The sequence below is a fragment of the Aethina tumida genome, chromosome 6, assembly GCF_024364675.1.
Source record: "Aethina tumida isolate Nest 87 chromosome 6, icAetTumi1.1, whole genome shotgun sequence".
Taxonomy (NCBI): domain Eukaryota; kingdom Metazoa; phylum Arthropoda; class Insecta; order Coleoptera; family Nitidulidae; genus Aethina; species Aethina tumida.
The window spans coordinates 14843616-14856676 of record NC_065440.1 but is presented as its reverse complement, the minus strand read 5'-3'; the positions used below and the strand labels follow the sequence as shown (position 1 = coordinate 14856676).

General features: G+C 31.0%; 2 protein-coding genes across 3 annotated transcripts; one reads left to right on the top strand and one right to left on the bottom strand.

Moving 5' to 3' along the window:
- The first annotated feature begins 374 nt into the window (after nt 1-374).
- LOC109602647 (synaptobrevin) lies at nt 375-1526 on the top strand. Of its 2 annotated transcripts, none has more exons than XM_020019070.1 (4): nt 375-534; nt 817-870; nt 926-1145; nt 1223-1526. In XM_020019070.1, the coding sequence occupies exons 2-4, from the start codon at nt 820-822 to the stop codon at nt 1288-1290; spliced, it is 339 nt and encodes a 112-aa protein (XP_019874629.1). In that variant the 5' UTR covers nt 375-534; nt 817-819; the 3' UTR covers nt 1291-1526. The 2 variants fall into 2 exon arrangements, with proteins under 2 accessions (XP_019874629.1, XP_019874628.1); XM_020019069.2 differs by lacking the exon at nt 375-534 and adding an exon at nt 545-674.
- A 3211-nt stretch (nt 1527-4737) lies between these two features.
- LOC109602643 (ATP-binding cassette sub-family B member 6) lies at nt 4738-12207 on the bottom strand. The gene is made up of 10 exons (XM_020019065.2): nt 11810-12207; nt 11436-11750; nt 9178-9377; nt 8983-9130; nt 8299-8476; nt 8049-8233; nt 6346-6583; nt 5263-6287; nt 5082-5203; nt 4738-5029 (listed from the first exon to the last, which is right to left on the bottom strand). Exons 2-10 carry the CDS (start codon nt 11742-11744, stop codon nt 4906-4908), a joined length of 2529 nt encoding a protein of 842 aa, XP_019874624.2. The 5' UTR covers nt 11745-11750; nt 11810-12207; the 3' UTR covers nt 4738-4905.
- Nucleotides 12208-13061: the final 854 nt, after the last annotated feature.

Below are 13061 nucleotides of genomic sequence, written 5' to 3'. Positions count from 1 at the left end.
AGACTTTCTATAAAAATATTTCTTTCACTTTCGTATCTAAAAAATTATCCAGTGCTAAAAAACGTGGCATTTTGTCTATAAGTACAAATTTTTATGCCTCACAATTGAAAAAAAAAAAACTTAAAATCTGAAAAAAAATATAAAACCTTATAAGGCCACACTGTTTATTCTTCCAATATCTGTACTCTGGGTTGCCATATACCCATTGAACATTTATTAATAGAAGTGACTTTATGCGATGTTGCCACATCGCCCCGTAGTACTTAATTAACCAATAAAATTGTATTTACCATTAATCATTAACAACTCGTAAACAGTAAACTAAATTATTCATCTTAAAACAAACCGAGCTGCGGACAGATAAACTGTAACATTAAACAATGAACGATAAAATTTAAAGACACGTCAACATTGCTTTTGACGTTGTGTCAATTAACTTTTTCTTGTGATCAGTGAAACATCAAAGTTTACGTTTTCCTTTCGTTTTGGTTTTCGTTCAGTTTTGTTTGATTTCGTTTTAATTATTGTTTGTTCGTAAGTATCTTTATTGGTTTATTTTGTTTTCGTTTCGCCTAACTAACACGTAACTATGATAACAACAATGTTTGATAAGTGCAGAAATAGTAAATTATTGAATTCAAATCGGTTGATAAGAGCGGACAGATATGTATCAGGTAATTAATTTCATTGTTAGCACATTTGGCAAAACCTGTAGATTTAGTTTTAACACTTTGTGGTACGAGTAATACAAGAACATATGACAAGGTAACATCCTGTCGACATCACTGATTAACCAAACAATAAACTTGTTTTAAGAGAATGGACAATCCGGGTGCCTCCAACAACAAGCTGCAACAAGCCCAGCAACAGGTAAACCTCATTGAAATAACTCGAGGGAGAGCATTTAAAAAATTCTGTTGCTTAGGTGAACGAAGTTGTGGGCATAATGCGTGTCAACGTTGAAAAAGTGCTGGAACGGGACCAGAAACTCTCCGAGTTGGACAGTCGGGCGGACGCCCTGCAAGAAGGTGGCAAACGATTCGAGCAGCAGGCCCAGAAATTGAAAAGGAAGTATTGGTGGAAGAATATTAAAATGATGATCATTCTTGGTGTTATTGGTGCAGTCATATTAATAATCATCATAGGTTTGTATTGTTTTTATCTTATCTCGCAATTGAGGGACTTTTGGGGGATAATGTATTTTGTCTAATCTTATTTTTAGTGTCGCTGACGAGTGGAGGAAGTGATGATGATCACTCTACAAAGTCGATAACTGATGCACCTAAATAAATTATAACGTTTTAATTAATTATATATTTTATATGCGAGTCTTTTATTAGTTCTGGCAGAAAGCTTATATGTTAACTATTAACAAAAAAGGCACAAATCAGGTGTAAGACTAAAAAACTGTTCTTCCAATTGTGGGTAATTTTCTACCATTATGGCCTTATTGACCAAGTATTTTTTTCTATATTGTATTGTATAATATCCCTTATTGTATTTGAATAAAATATATTTATTTGTTATATTGTGTTATTTATTAATAAAAGGCATTTAATATTAAAATACTTACCAAAGTATTTTAATTAACTGTGAACATATACAGTAGGAAAATCATTTGAACCGTCTGAATCTAGAGAGAGACATCATGATCGACAGAGACAGCAGAAGTCAGCCTCGTAGTGGGAGACTTGCTGTCTATCGTACGTGATCTCTCTCTTTAGCGTTAGATGGATGAAACTTGGTACTATATAATAAATGACTTAAGTGCTAACAATAGTTTTATTGACTAAGTGTTAACTTTAGTTCTATGTATATTACCTCTATTGTATTTGAATATATATACCTACTTGTTACATTGTGTTACTTGTTAAAAAGAAGGAAATTATATGAATAAATAATATCTCAGATAACAATAACATAATTTGCATTTTAAATATGTAAGATATAAAATAAATACACACATGTCTTATAATATTATATGTATCAAAAATTACTTTAATATCAGGCACCAACTTTCCAGTGCTGTCTTCCACTCAATTAAAATAGTCGAGTTGACAAAATATGGAAAGAAAAAATAACTCATATTAATCATTATTTTTATCTTATCTCTCAACTGAGACTGTTTTATCTCCTTTTAGTGTCAGAGCTGTGACGATAATAATAGCGACTGATTCATTATGAATTATATTATTAACAAAAAGGTGTACTTTTGGTAGAAATGTGATATTCTACTTTTAATGTCTTTTTTATTGATTTTTCCATCTATTATTCTATTTAAAGTAGTATTATCATCTCAAAAATATTAAATAAATCAATACCAAAATTATTTAGTTATATTTAATACATATTTCTGTTTCTTTAGATGAAATATTTCTGAATACAGGGAGACAAAATCCATTTTTGGGATGTAGTTAATTTAATGTAACAATTTTAAATAATTTTTATTTAAGAAAAGTGGTAAAACTAAAATTTTAATTAAGTATTAAATAATAAAATGGATTTTATTTAAGATAAATCATTAAACAATACTTAAAGGGCTGTTTTTTGAATAAGTGGATGAATTTTCTTTTTTAAAAATGGGAATAATAAATTATTATTAAATTTAGTAACTGCGGAAATTAATTAAAATTGTGACCCATCATCGCTAAAAATCTTCAGTTCGTCAATAGTTTTCTGTATTATTCATGGTGGATTTGTTCTTGTCCAAATTAAATGCAGGTACTGAAACACCTTCCTAATCCCCAAACCCCACCGTGTACTTCTGCGGCGATAGACGAGGAATTTGCATTTGATTAGCACCGGTTACCGAGAAGTAACACAATAAGTTTAATATCTTGTAAACATCACAATGGTGCCTCAAATATTCCCAATTTTCTAATCACCATTGCCTTAGGTAAATTTTATGGCAGTGGGGGTCTCACATGTTCTTTAACCTTTATTTTAAGCCGTTTTCAGAAGTTTACCTGTACTTGGTCCTTAAAAGACTGGTCACAGAGGGCCAATGTCTCAGTTGTCTCCCTGAGTTGTGTGTGGCTCAGTCTCAACTACTGTGATAAAGGTAATTCAAGTGAACATCTTGATTGAATTTGCGGACTGTTAGATCATCATGGACGAAGGTTTCGTTTTTATATATAAACCTGAAGGATGCGAAGATTACATACTTGAAGAACGTGGACCTGAAGACACGGCCAAAGAAGAGAAGGCCAAAGAAGGCAGTGCCAAACAAAGCTCAGCCAAAGAAAACAGTGATAAACCAGAAGTCAAGACGAAACAAGACACAGCTAAACAAGACACAGCTAAACAAGACGCAGCTAAACAAGACACAGTTAAACAAGACACGGCTAAACAAGACACGGCTAAACAAGACACAGCTAAACGAGACACAGTTAAACAAGACACAGTTAAACAAGACACAGTTAAACAAGACACAGCTAAACAAGACACAGCTAAACAAGACACAGCTAAACAAGACACAGCTAAACAAGACACAGCTAAACAAGACACAGCTAAACAAGACACAGCTAAACAAGACACAGCTAAACAAGATACAGCTAAACAAGACACAGCTAAACAAGACACAGCTAAACAAGACACAGCTAAACAAGACACAGCTAAACAAGACACAGCTAAACAAGACACAGCTAAACAGGACACAGCTAAACAGGACACAGCTAAACAGGACACAGCTAAACAGGACACAGCTAAACAAGACACGGACAAAGAAAATAAGGCCAAATGTGACAAATCCAAAGATGAGCAGCCCAAAAGTAACCAGGCCAAAGAAGGCAAGGTCACAGACAACAAGGCCAAACAAGACAAGCCCAATGAAGACAAGCCTAAGGAAAATAAACCTAAGAAGATGCCTACACAGAAACCTCGCGTCACTGTAAGTACCAAATGTTCGAGGACCTGTTCAGGTAAACACATCGACAAAAACAAAAAATACAAACGACCCAAGATAAAACAGGAGATTATCAGAGAGTTTAAACTGCCCGCAATCGATGGAAACCCCCGTCAATATTACATCGACTTCGACGAGCAATCCGAGTATTGCATGATGCCCTCTTCGGTATTTACGAGACTCGGCCCACCTAGTTCGTTTGCGATAAGGACTTCGAAGGGCGAGTATGTTAATACGTACGGTTCCGTTTATCGTACTATGGTGTTAAAGGGTAGGAAATTTACATGGAAGTTCCATGTAGCTGATACTCAGGATTATGTTGTCGGAAGGGACTTCCTAAACCGCTACAAGTTGCGGGTCGACTACAAAAATAAGAAATTAAAGTACTTTAAACCGGAGTGCTGTCGCAGGAGGACTGAGTCGGAGAGCCCGGCGGAGATAGTGTGTTCTACCACTTATATTCTTTGCTTATTTTATGGTATGCTATTTGCTGTACTTGTTTGTGTTTTCCCAACAATGTTCTCAAAAGATTAGATATAGTAAGACATCAACAACTTGGAAAGTTTTTTATAATTATAGTTTAGGATAAATATTTAATAATTAATTAGTATTATTGTATTGTAACCCCTTAAAATAAATAATGTCATCAAAAAACTGAAGTTTCCTTTAATTAAATCATTAAAAAACTATATAACTTTATATTAAATTTATATTTTTATTGCGAAATACAGATATTTATGTAATTATTTAAGTTTTCCAAATAATTTGAGATACATTTATTTGGTACAGTCTGTTATTTATTGAAGGGGTGTAAAATAAATGAGAAGCACGAGTAAATAATTAAGTATAATGTAAAAATAACTTAAACAACAATCTTCGATAACAATATCGTATAATTTTCATTTAAAATATGTAAGACCCAAAGAAATTACATAATCACTATCCTATAATATAATATGTACAAAAATTAATTTGATATCTTGTCCTGCAGTTCCAATACATTAACTTTCACTCGTACTTTCCGATTTTTCAACGCTGTTTTCCACTGAATGTTTCTCAGTGCTGTCCAACTGTTGCTTCCACATATTCGAATAAACGCCTTCCTGTCCAATTAAATGTTCGTGTCTGTAACAAACGAGTTAGTAACTAGTATAACTATTAACTGTGATTGTAGTACCTTCCACGTTCCACAATCTCACCGTCCCTCAGTACCAAAATCTCATCAGCATGGATAATCGTCGATAATCTATGTGCCACTATTACTGTCGTCCTGTTAGCACACATCTTATTCAAAGATTCCTAAAACAAAATCAATAAATTAATTATGGTTTAAGGAAAAACATTAAGTCAACACTAACTTGTATGTTACGTTCAGTCTGAGTGTCCAGGGCGCTGGTGGCCTCGTCCAGCAGCACGATCTGCGGCGCCTTCAGCAACGTCCTGGCAATAGCAACCCTCTGCTTCTCGCCACCGCTCAGCCTCAGCCCCCTTTCGCCGACCTTCGTGTCGTAACCCTCGGGGAACCTCACGATCCTATCGTGAATATCGGCGGCCCTAGCTGCCTCTATCACCTCCGAATCCTGAGCCGTCAGCCTTCCGTACTTGATGTTGTACATGATGGTGTTGTTGAACAACACCGTGTCCTGCGGCACCACTCCGATGGCGTTCCTCAAGGATTCCTGGGTGATAGTTTTGATGTTCTGCCCGTCTATTATAATGGCCCCGGTTTCCACGTCGTAAAACCGGAACAACAGCCTTACAATGGTGCTCTTGCCGCTTCCTGAAGGGCCCACCAAAGCTACCGTTTTACCGGCGGGCACGGAGAACGTCACGTTCTTGAGCACCAGCTTCTCCGGCACGTAGCCGAAGGACACGTTGTTGAACTCTATAGCCCCGCGCTTCATCACAATATCCCCGGCACCTGGGGCGTCGATGATCTCCTGCGGCTCCTTAAGGAGGTCGAACATGTTCTCCATGTCCACGAAGTTCTTCTGTATCTGCCTGTAGTAGGTGCCGAACCAGTTAAGCGGCACGTACAGCTGCACGATGTAGGTGGCGAACAGTACGTAGTCGCCGGCTTTCAGTTCATTCTTTTCGACCACCAAATAGACGCACAGCAAGCTGCCCACCAACAAGCCGCCGCAGATTATGAAATTCTGTATGGAGTTCAGGATGTTCTGCGTCAGGATAGACTTGTACTCTTCGCCTTGGAAGTGCAGGATGGCGTCCTTGAACGAGTTCACCTCGTACTTCTCCGCTCCGTAGTACTTCACGGTCTCGAAGTTTAGGAGGGAGTCGACGCTTCTGGCTCGGGTCTCGTTGTCGGCCAAGTTCATGCGACGTTGGAACTTCGTCCTCCACTCGGTCACCGTTATGGTGGCAACTGCAAAATGTTTAATTAAAAACTAATTGTAACTGATTGTAATTGGTTTAGGACGTACTGATGTAGAGTAACATGGTGATGAAGACGATAAGTCCGAACCACATGTTGAAGGCGGTGATGAAGAAGATGACGGCTACGATTATATCAATTATTGTGGGTGCGATTGAAAACAGGATGTAGTTTAGGAGTTTGTTGATACTGTCGGTACCACGATCCATTACTCGCAGGACCTCGCCGGTTTTTCGTTGAAGATGCCAACGGAGAGATAAACTGTGTAAATGTCTGAAGAGTTCCACCTGTAAAAAATATTGGAATAAAACAAGTAACAATAACAATTTACAACGTATCAATTATTTTATATATTTTTAAATAAATTTGAGTATTACTAGATAATAAAATAATAGAGTAAATTATTGAAATCATCTATAATATATAATTAAATAATAATTAATATATATTAATAGAAAGGAAAGAAAATTACAGAAAAAATGGTTAGAACAATATTAAAAAAGTCTTATTTATTTATTTTATGTAACAATTTTAAATGAAACTATCTCAAAATTAATTGGAAAACAAATATATCAATATTTCTTCAAAAAATGGTTAGAAAAGTACTATTAAAAAATTATTAGTAAGTATATTGAGTAATACAATAAATAATTAAATTAATCTGTTTAAACAACAATATTAAATGAAATTATTTTTAAGAACTTGAGATAATTAATGAATTTTAAGAAAATTGTAAGAAACCTTCAAAAAGAAGCAAATTGTTGTCATTAAGCTAATTAATAACTTTAAAATAGAAATAAGAATAAAAAATTAATGAGTTCTATTAGATAATTATAAAATCCATCAAATAATTAAATTTATTTATTTTACGAAGCAATTTTGAATTAAAATATCTCAAAATTATTTGGAAAACTCAAATAATTACACAAAAATCTCAATATTTCTCCATAAAATGGTTAGAAAAGAAGTAATAAGAAATATATTAAGTAATACAATAAATAATTAAATTTATTTGTTTTATGTAACAATTTTAAATGAAATTATTTTTAAGGACTTGAGAGAATTAATGAATTTTAAGAAAATTGTAGGAAACCTTCAAAATAAAGTAAATTATTATAATTATAAAATACATCAAATAATTAAATTTATTTATTTTATGAAGCAATTTTAAATGAAATTTTCTTAAAATTATTTGGAAAATTTAAATAACTACATAAATATCTCAATATTTATTTATGTAACAATAAATAAAATTATCTCAAGAATTTAAATAATTATTCAAATATTTGAAGTTGAATTCCAGAAAACCTTCAAAAATAAATAAATAAATAAATTGATATCATTAATCTTACTAATAATTTAAATTTGGTAACAATTTTATAAAAGATATGAAAAAATTAAAATAAATAAACAAACAAACACTTTTTGTAAGATAAAAAACATCTGATTTAAGATAATATTTGTGTCAGAATAAAGACCTCTAAATTGGGATTCAATACAAATATTGACATTTGATAGATCAGTAAATATTTTTAATGAAACAATGAAACATTTATTTACCATTTTAGGGCTTAACATTGTTTCACACAGAGATCTAGACAAATCAAAAAAATTCCTATGGTTAATGATAAAATTTTCTGTTAAAACAACATGTTATTTTTACTGAAAAATTAGGTAATGAATTAATCATATTACAAGGATGTTAGTCACGTTGAACACTAAGAACAAATAACAAGATTAAACCCATTTTACCTCGACTTCTCTCGTGGTGTACTGTTGTATCCTAATCCAAAGAAAGTTCCTCAGATTATTGAGAAATCCCATTCCTCCGGTTCCTCCTCCTTGCAGGAACTTAAAGCCTACATAAATGGCAATCCAGTCCCATCTCCATTCTAACTTTTCACCTTCCACCTTTTCATCAGGTGTCATACTGTCCACTACAAAATAAAACCAGTAATTTAGTAATTTAGTTCTTCATCAGAGGATTTCTGAATTAAATCACCTATGAGTTTGTTGTAAATGGGGACGTACAAGTTGACCACACGCCCCGCACCCAACAGGATAAAACAGAACAGCACCCTGAACTGCAGGCAACAGTCCCTCTTCGGCCACAGGAACGGCGCCAACGTCTTGATCTTCTTGTAAGCGTTCTTCCATGTCGACTGCGTGTCCACGTTGTCCTGGAACACGACAAAAACATCGTCAACCACCAAATGCGCCTGAATGTCACCCCAAATGTCGGTCTCCTTGTCACGTCATTAACCCATTACACGTCATACCTCCTTGAACTTGATCTTGACGTTGATGTTCCTGAACGTGACAATCGATCGCCGATGTCTCATCACCCGAAAGTTCGACCGTTTCCGTTCAGCAAGACATATTGTCGTTGTGACAGTGATTTATGATCAGACAATTTACCTTCTTGAACTTGATTTTCACGTTGATGTTCTTGAAGTGGACGTTGGAGCGTCGCAGCACGTTCTCAACCAGTTCGACCATCTTACCACTCTGCAGTGACGTAAAATTTGTACGTGCCCCATTGTTTTATATTTATACCCGATAAAAATGAAAACAACTTATTTGTCAAGGGATTAAGTACTACCAGAACAGTATTATTCCGCTTAAGTAGAACAAACACGAATTTCGAGTGTAAGATTCCCCAATTTCGGTACATTTCCAAACCCACCTGTGTGTTGACCCTCCGGCCGGGATCGTTGAGGCTGAAGTAGTCGACGTTCTGCATTATGCCCGGCGCTTTCAAACCCAGCAGGAACATCAGCAGGCAACAGCAGTACCGTAGTACGAACAGCGTCATCTCCAGCTGATCTGTAAGGCTAAAACGACTGTGAATTTTGATCCTGATATTGGCACTGTGTCTTACTCCTTGAGCTGGAACCACCATTGCTTTTGACCGAGATTCAGGAACGCTAAGTTCTCCAGCACGAACGTCAGCGTCCAGAATAGGAGCAGGACGATGCCGTGGCCTCGTGTCGGTACCGAGGGCAGGAGGAACTTACGTTCCACCTGCAGGACCCACAGTGAAAATGGGTAGGCGATGATGCGCAGGATCAGGGACAGAACCTGGAAAAATTTTGGTACTAGAAGTGGTTGTTTTTAAAAATAAATACAATGCGATTGTAAAATTTGTTCAAATATTACTGTTAATAATAATGACGTATATAGTTAATTCACAGAATTAAGTAAATACCTTTTTGGAGATGAATTGCGACACTTCAAGGTTTTTATGAAAATTCGTTAATTTATGTGTTACTAATTTCTATATTTTTGTGGTTTTAAATATTAAATTTATTTAATATTTTAAATAATAATTTATTAAAAATAAATTTATTGATTTATGAAAATTGTTCAAGTTTCGACTTATTTTATTATTAATTTAGATATTTTTAAAGATTAAAGCAATTTTCTTAATTTATAAAAAAAATTTTAACGTATTTTTAGACAATTATTTTATTTTTTATTTGATAAATATTTATTATTAACAATTTTTTAGTAATAAATTTATTTATTTATTATTCAAGCTTTGATTTATTTTAATATTAATTTATAATAGATAATATATTTTTTTATTTTATTTATAATAAATGATTTACAAAAATTATCCAAGCTTCAATTTATTTTATTAATGACAGTTTTTTAATAATAAATTTATTGATTTATAAAAATTATCCAAGCATTGATTTATTTAAGTAAATATAATTTTATAAATATGAGCAATTTTTCTTGATTTATTAAAAATTTTGTTATTATTTTATTTGATTACTTTATTTATTTAACATTTTTTAATAATAATTTTTAGTATTAAATTTATTAATTTATAAAAATTATCTAAACTTTTATTTATTTTATTAATAATTTATACATTTTTATATATTACAGCATTTTTTTTTTTCAATTTATAAAAAATGTTCGGATTATTTTTTACTTTTTATTTGGTTATTTTAATTAATAATTTTTAGTATAAATTTAAAAAAATATCCAAGCTTTGATTTTATTTATTATTTTTATTTCATTTTATAGGTTACAGCAATTTTATTGATTTATCAAATATTTTTTTAGTTTTGCTTTATTTTATTACTAATTTATATTTTTTTATAGATTAAAGCATATTTTTTTAATTTATAAATAGGTCAATTATCTTATTTTTTATTCGATTTATGAATATTAATAAACTTTTATGATTTAAAGGTTCTTTTTATTTTAAATAAATTTAATTTTTAATTACTTTTTTACTGTAAAGGTTAAAGCTATCGTGACCATTGTGTGATACTGATATTTTACTGTTCTATTGTTTTCTGTCAAAATCACTTTTTATATTATTTGATAAATTTAAATAATATTGTTTTAAAATTATTCTAGAAATTTTTGTTATTTTAAAAAACGTTTAATGTAGTTAAAAATAATTGGTAGACAAAAAAAAATAATTGTACATTTTTAGACAAAAATTAGGACAATGAATAATACTACATTTCAAGGTTTTAAGAATACTTATCTAACATATGATTTATCCAGTCAATATTTATTTAAAACTAAGACTAATTAAACATTCAGAAAATGTATTTAAAAAATATATATATAAATTTAAGAAAATATTCTATGTTTATTAATTTTTAAATATTATACCAGTTTTATTTCTTTCAGTATTTAAATTAAAAATTTGATATTAAAGTTAAAAATAGTTCAGTAAACAAATGTTTAAAAATAAAACGTATTTGTATTTCTTTAGACATAAATTAGGACAATGAATAACATTCCATTTCAAGAATACAGCTTATCTAACATAAATTTATACAAACAACATGTATTTTAAAGAGAAACATTCAAAACAAAACAGACAATTTAAGTAAGTGTAAATCCAATCATATATTATTTCATTTTATGACTAAACAAGTGATAAATTTGAGCCCACTCAATAAGTAAGTAATGAAGAAATAATTATTATTTATTGTCTGTAAATAATACTTTTGGTATTACATAAACAATTTTATCTTCTAATTTGAAATGAATGTAAACATTTGAGGTAACTTAATGCCACCAAACCAGTGATAATAACTTAATAAATTTTAAACAGTCACTCATCTCACATGTTATTAATTAATATTAATAACAAATCATACTTACCATATATCCATAAATAGTCCTGTCATTGAAAACAGTGGCCTGCAAAATGAACCGGGTAATCTCCAAAATGGGTAGGAACAAAGTGATAAAAATCTGCAACATGTACAACTTGTTACTGGTCAAATGATTGGGGGACACTTCCGTGCCGTATCTCCTGTATATTCCCAGCTGTATCGAGCCAGCTATCAATATGAAACCGGCCACAAGTGAACTGGATATTGTGTCCATGAAACACTGTGAGGTCCCATGGTCCACCCAGAAGTCCCAAATGTGCACGCCGGGCGGGCAGTACGTCGTGTTCTTGATCATCTTCGCCTGCAATTCACCCAAGGGGGTAAACAAATAATGCGCAACAACGACAACAATAAACTCACCGTCTATTGTTAACAAGGTTTTGATTGTTGTTGTTGTTGTTACTAATGGTCACTTCATCACATCGATGATCCGTTTGTTGCAACAATAAGGTTGCGACTATGATTTGAATCACTATTTTATATTATAAATTGTAAAGTCACTTTTGACATTTGCATCGCAAACGAGGTTATGTACGGTGGTGTCTGTTATGTAACGCTTTCTTTGTCTGTTACGGGGGATTGGAAAAGGACGGAGCAAGTTTGCGGTGTTGCCATTTAAGTGTACTGAGTACAGTGTCATAGTTCAATTTTGTAATTTTAAAATCATTTAAATTTACTTTTATTTAATTTCAACTTTCAGTTTTTCTGTAGTTTATGTTTTAAGGGGCGAAATTATTGTGAAGTAAATGTTTGAGCAGAGTGTGTGGTGACATCTATGTTATTTGTACTAAATTAATTGTAACGGGGCTCTATTATAAACTTTTAAATAATTGAAAACACATTTTATTATTTATTTATTTATAAATAAATTAATGACATATATTTTTGTTGTTATTACTATTAATCTTATTCATTTGTATTAATTTTTTATTTATTATTATAGTTTATTGTTTATCATGTTAAATATTTATTTATTTTATTAATATCTTTTCATTTAATATAAAAAAATATAAAAATTAAAAACTGTTTTTGTAATAATTTAGTTGATTTATTAAATATTGAGTTGAAAAACGTATATATAAAGCTTTTAATTATTTGTAGTACTGTATATTTAAAAAATATCATATAATTATTTTTTGTATTTTTATTTACTTAGTAAGAATAAAAATTATTTAAAATTATGTTTCTAAATAATTTAAAATTATAAGATTATAATGAAAAATATGGCAAAAATTAAGACTTATTTTAAATATTTATTTATTTTATTAATTTCATTTAATTTAATAGAAAAAATATAAAAAATTAATCACTTTTTTTGTAATAATTTAGTTTTAGTATAAATTTTATTTTTTTATATTTTTTGCATTTTTGTAGGATTTTAACATATGATTCTTATATGTAAAAAAATAATATAATTATTTTTTGTAAATAAATATATTTAGTAAGAATAACAATTATTTAAAATTATGTTTCTAAATAATTTAAAATCAGATTATAATTAAAAATAAGGGAAAAAATAAAAATCATGTATTTATTTATTATATTAATTTCATTTTTTTTATAGAAAAAGTGTAAAAATTAAAAACTTTTTTTATAATAGCTTTTTAATAAT

What these genes read in the sequence shown, in the direction of transcription:
- LOC109602647 (XM_020019069.2), top strand. An exon ending in TGCAACAAGCCCAGCAACAG is followed by an intron (nt 871 to 925) that starts GTAAACCTCATT and finishes TCTGTTGCTTAG; the next exon opens with GTGAACGAAGTTGTGGGCAT. An exon ending in CATATTAATAATCATCATAG is followed by an intron (nt 1,146 to 1,222) that starts GTTTGTATTGTT and finishes TCTTATTTTTAG; the next exon opens with TGTCGCTGACGAGTGGAGGA.
- LOC109602643 (XM_020019065.2), bottom strand. Translation starts at nt 11,744, where the DNA reads ATGATCAAGAACACGACGTACTGCCCGCCCGGCGTGCACATTTGGGAC. An exon ending in TGGTGGTTCCAGCTCAAGGA is followed by an intron (nt 9,131 to 9,177) that starts GTAAGACACAGT and finishes CAGTCGTTTTAG; the next exon opens with CCTTACAGATCAGCTGGAGA. An exon ending in CATTTACAACAAACTCATAG is followed by an intron (nt 8,234 to 8,298) that starts GTGATTTAATTC and finishes TTTATTTTGTAG; the next exon opens with TGGACAGTATGACACCTGAT.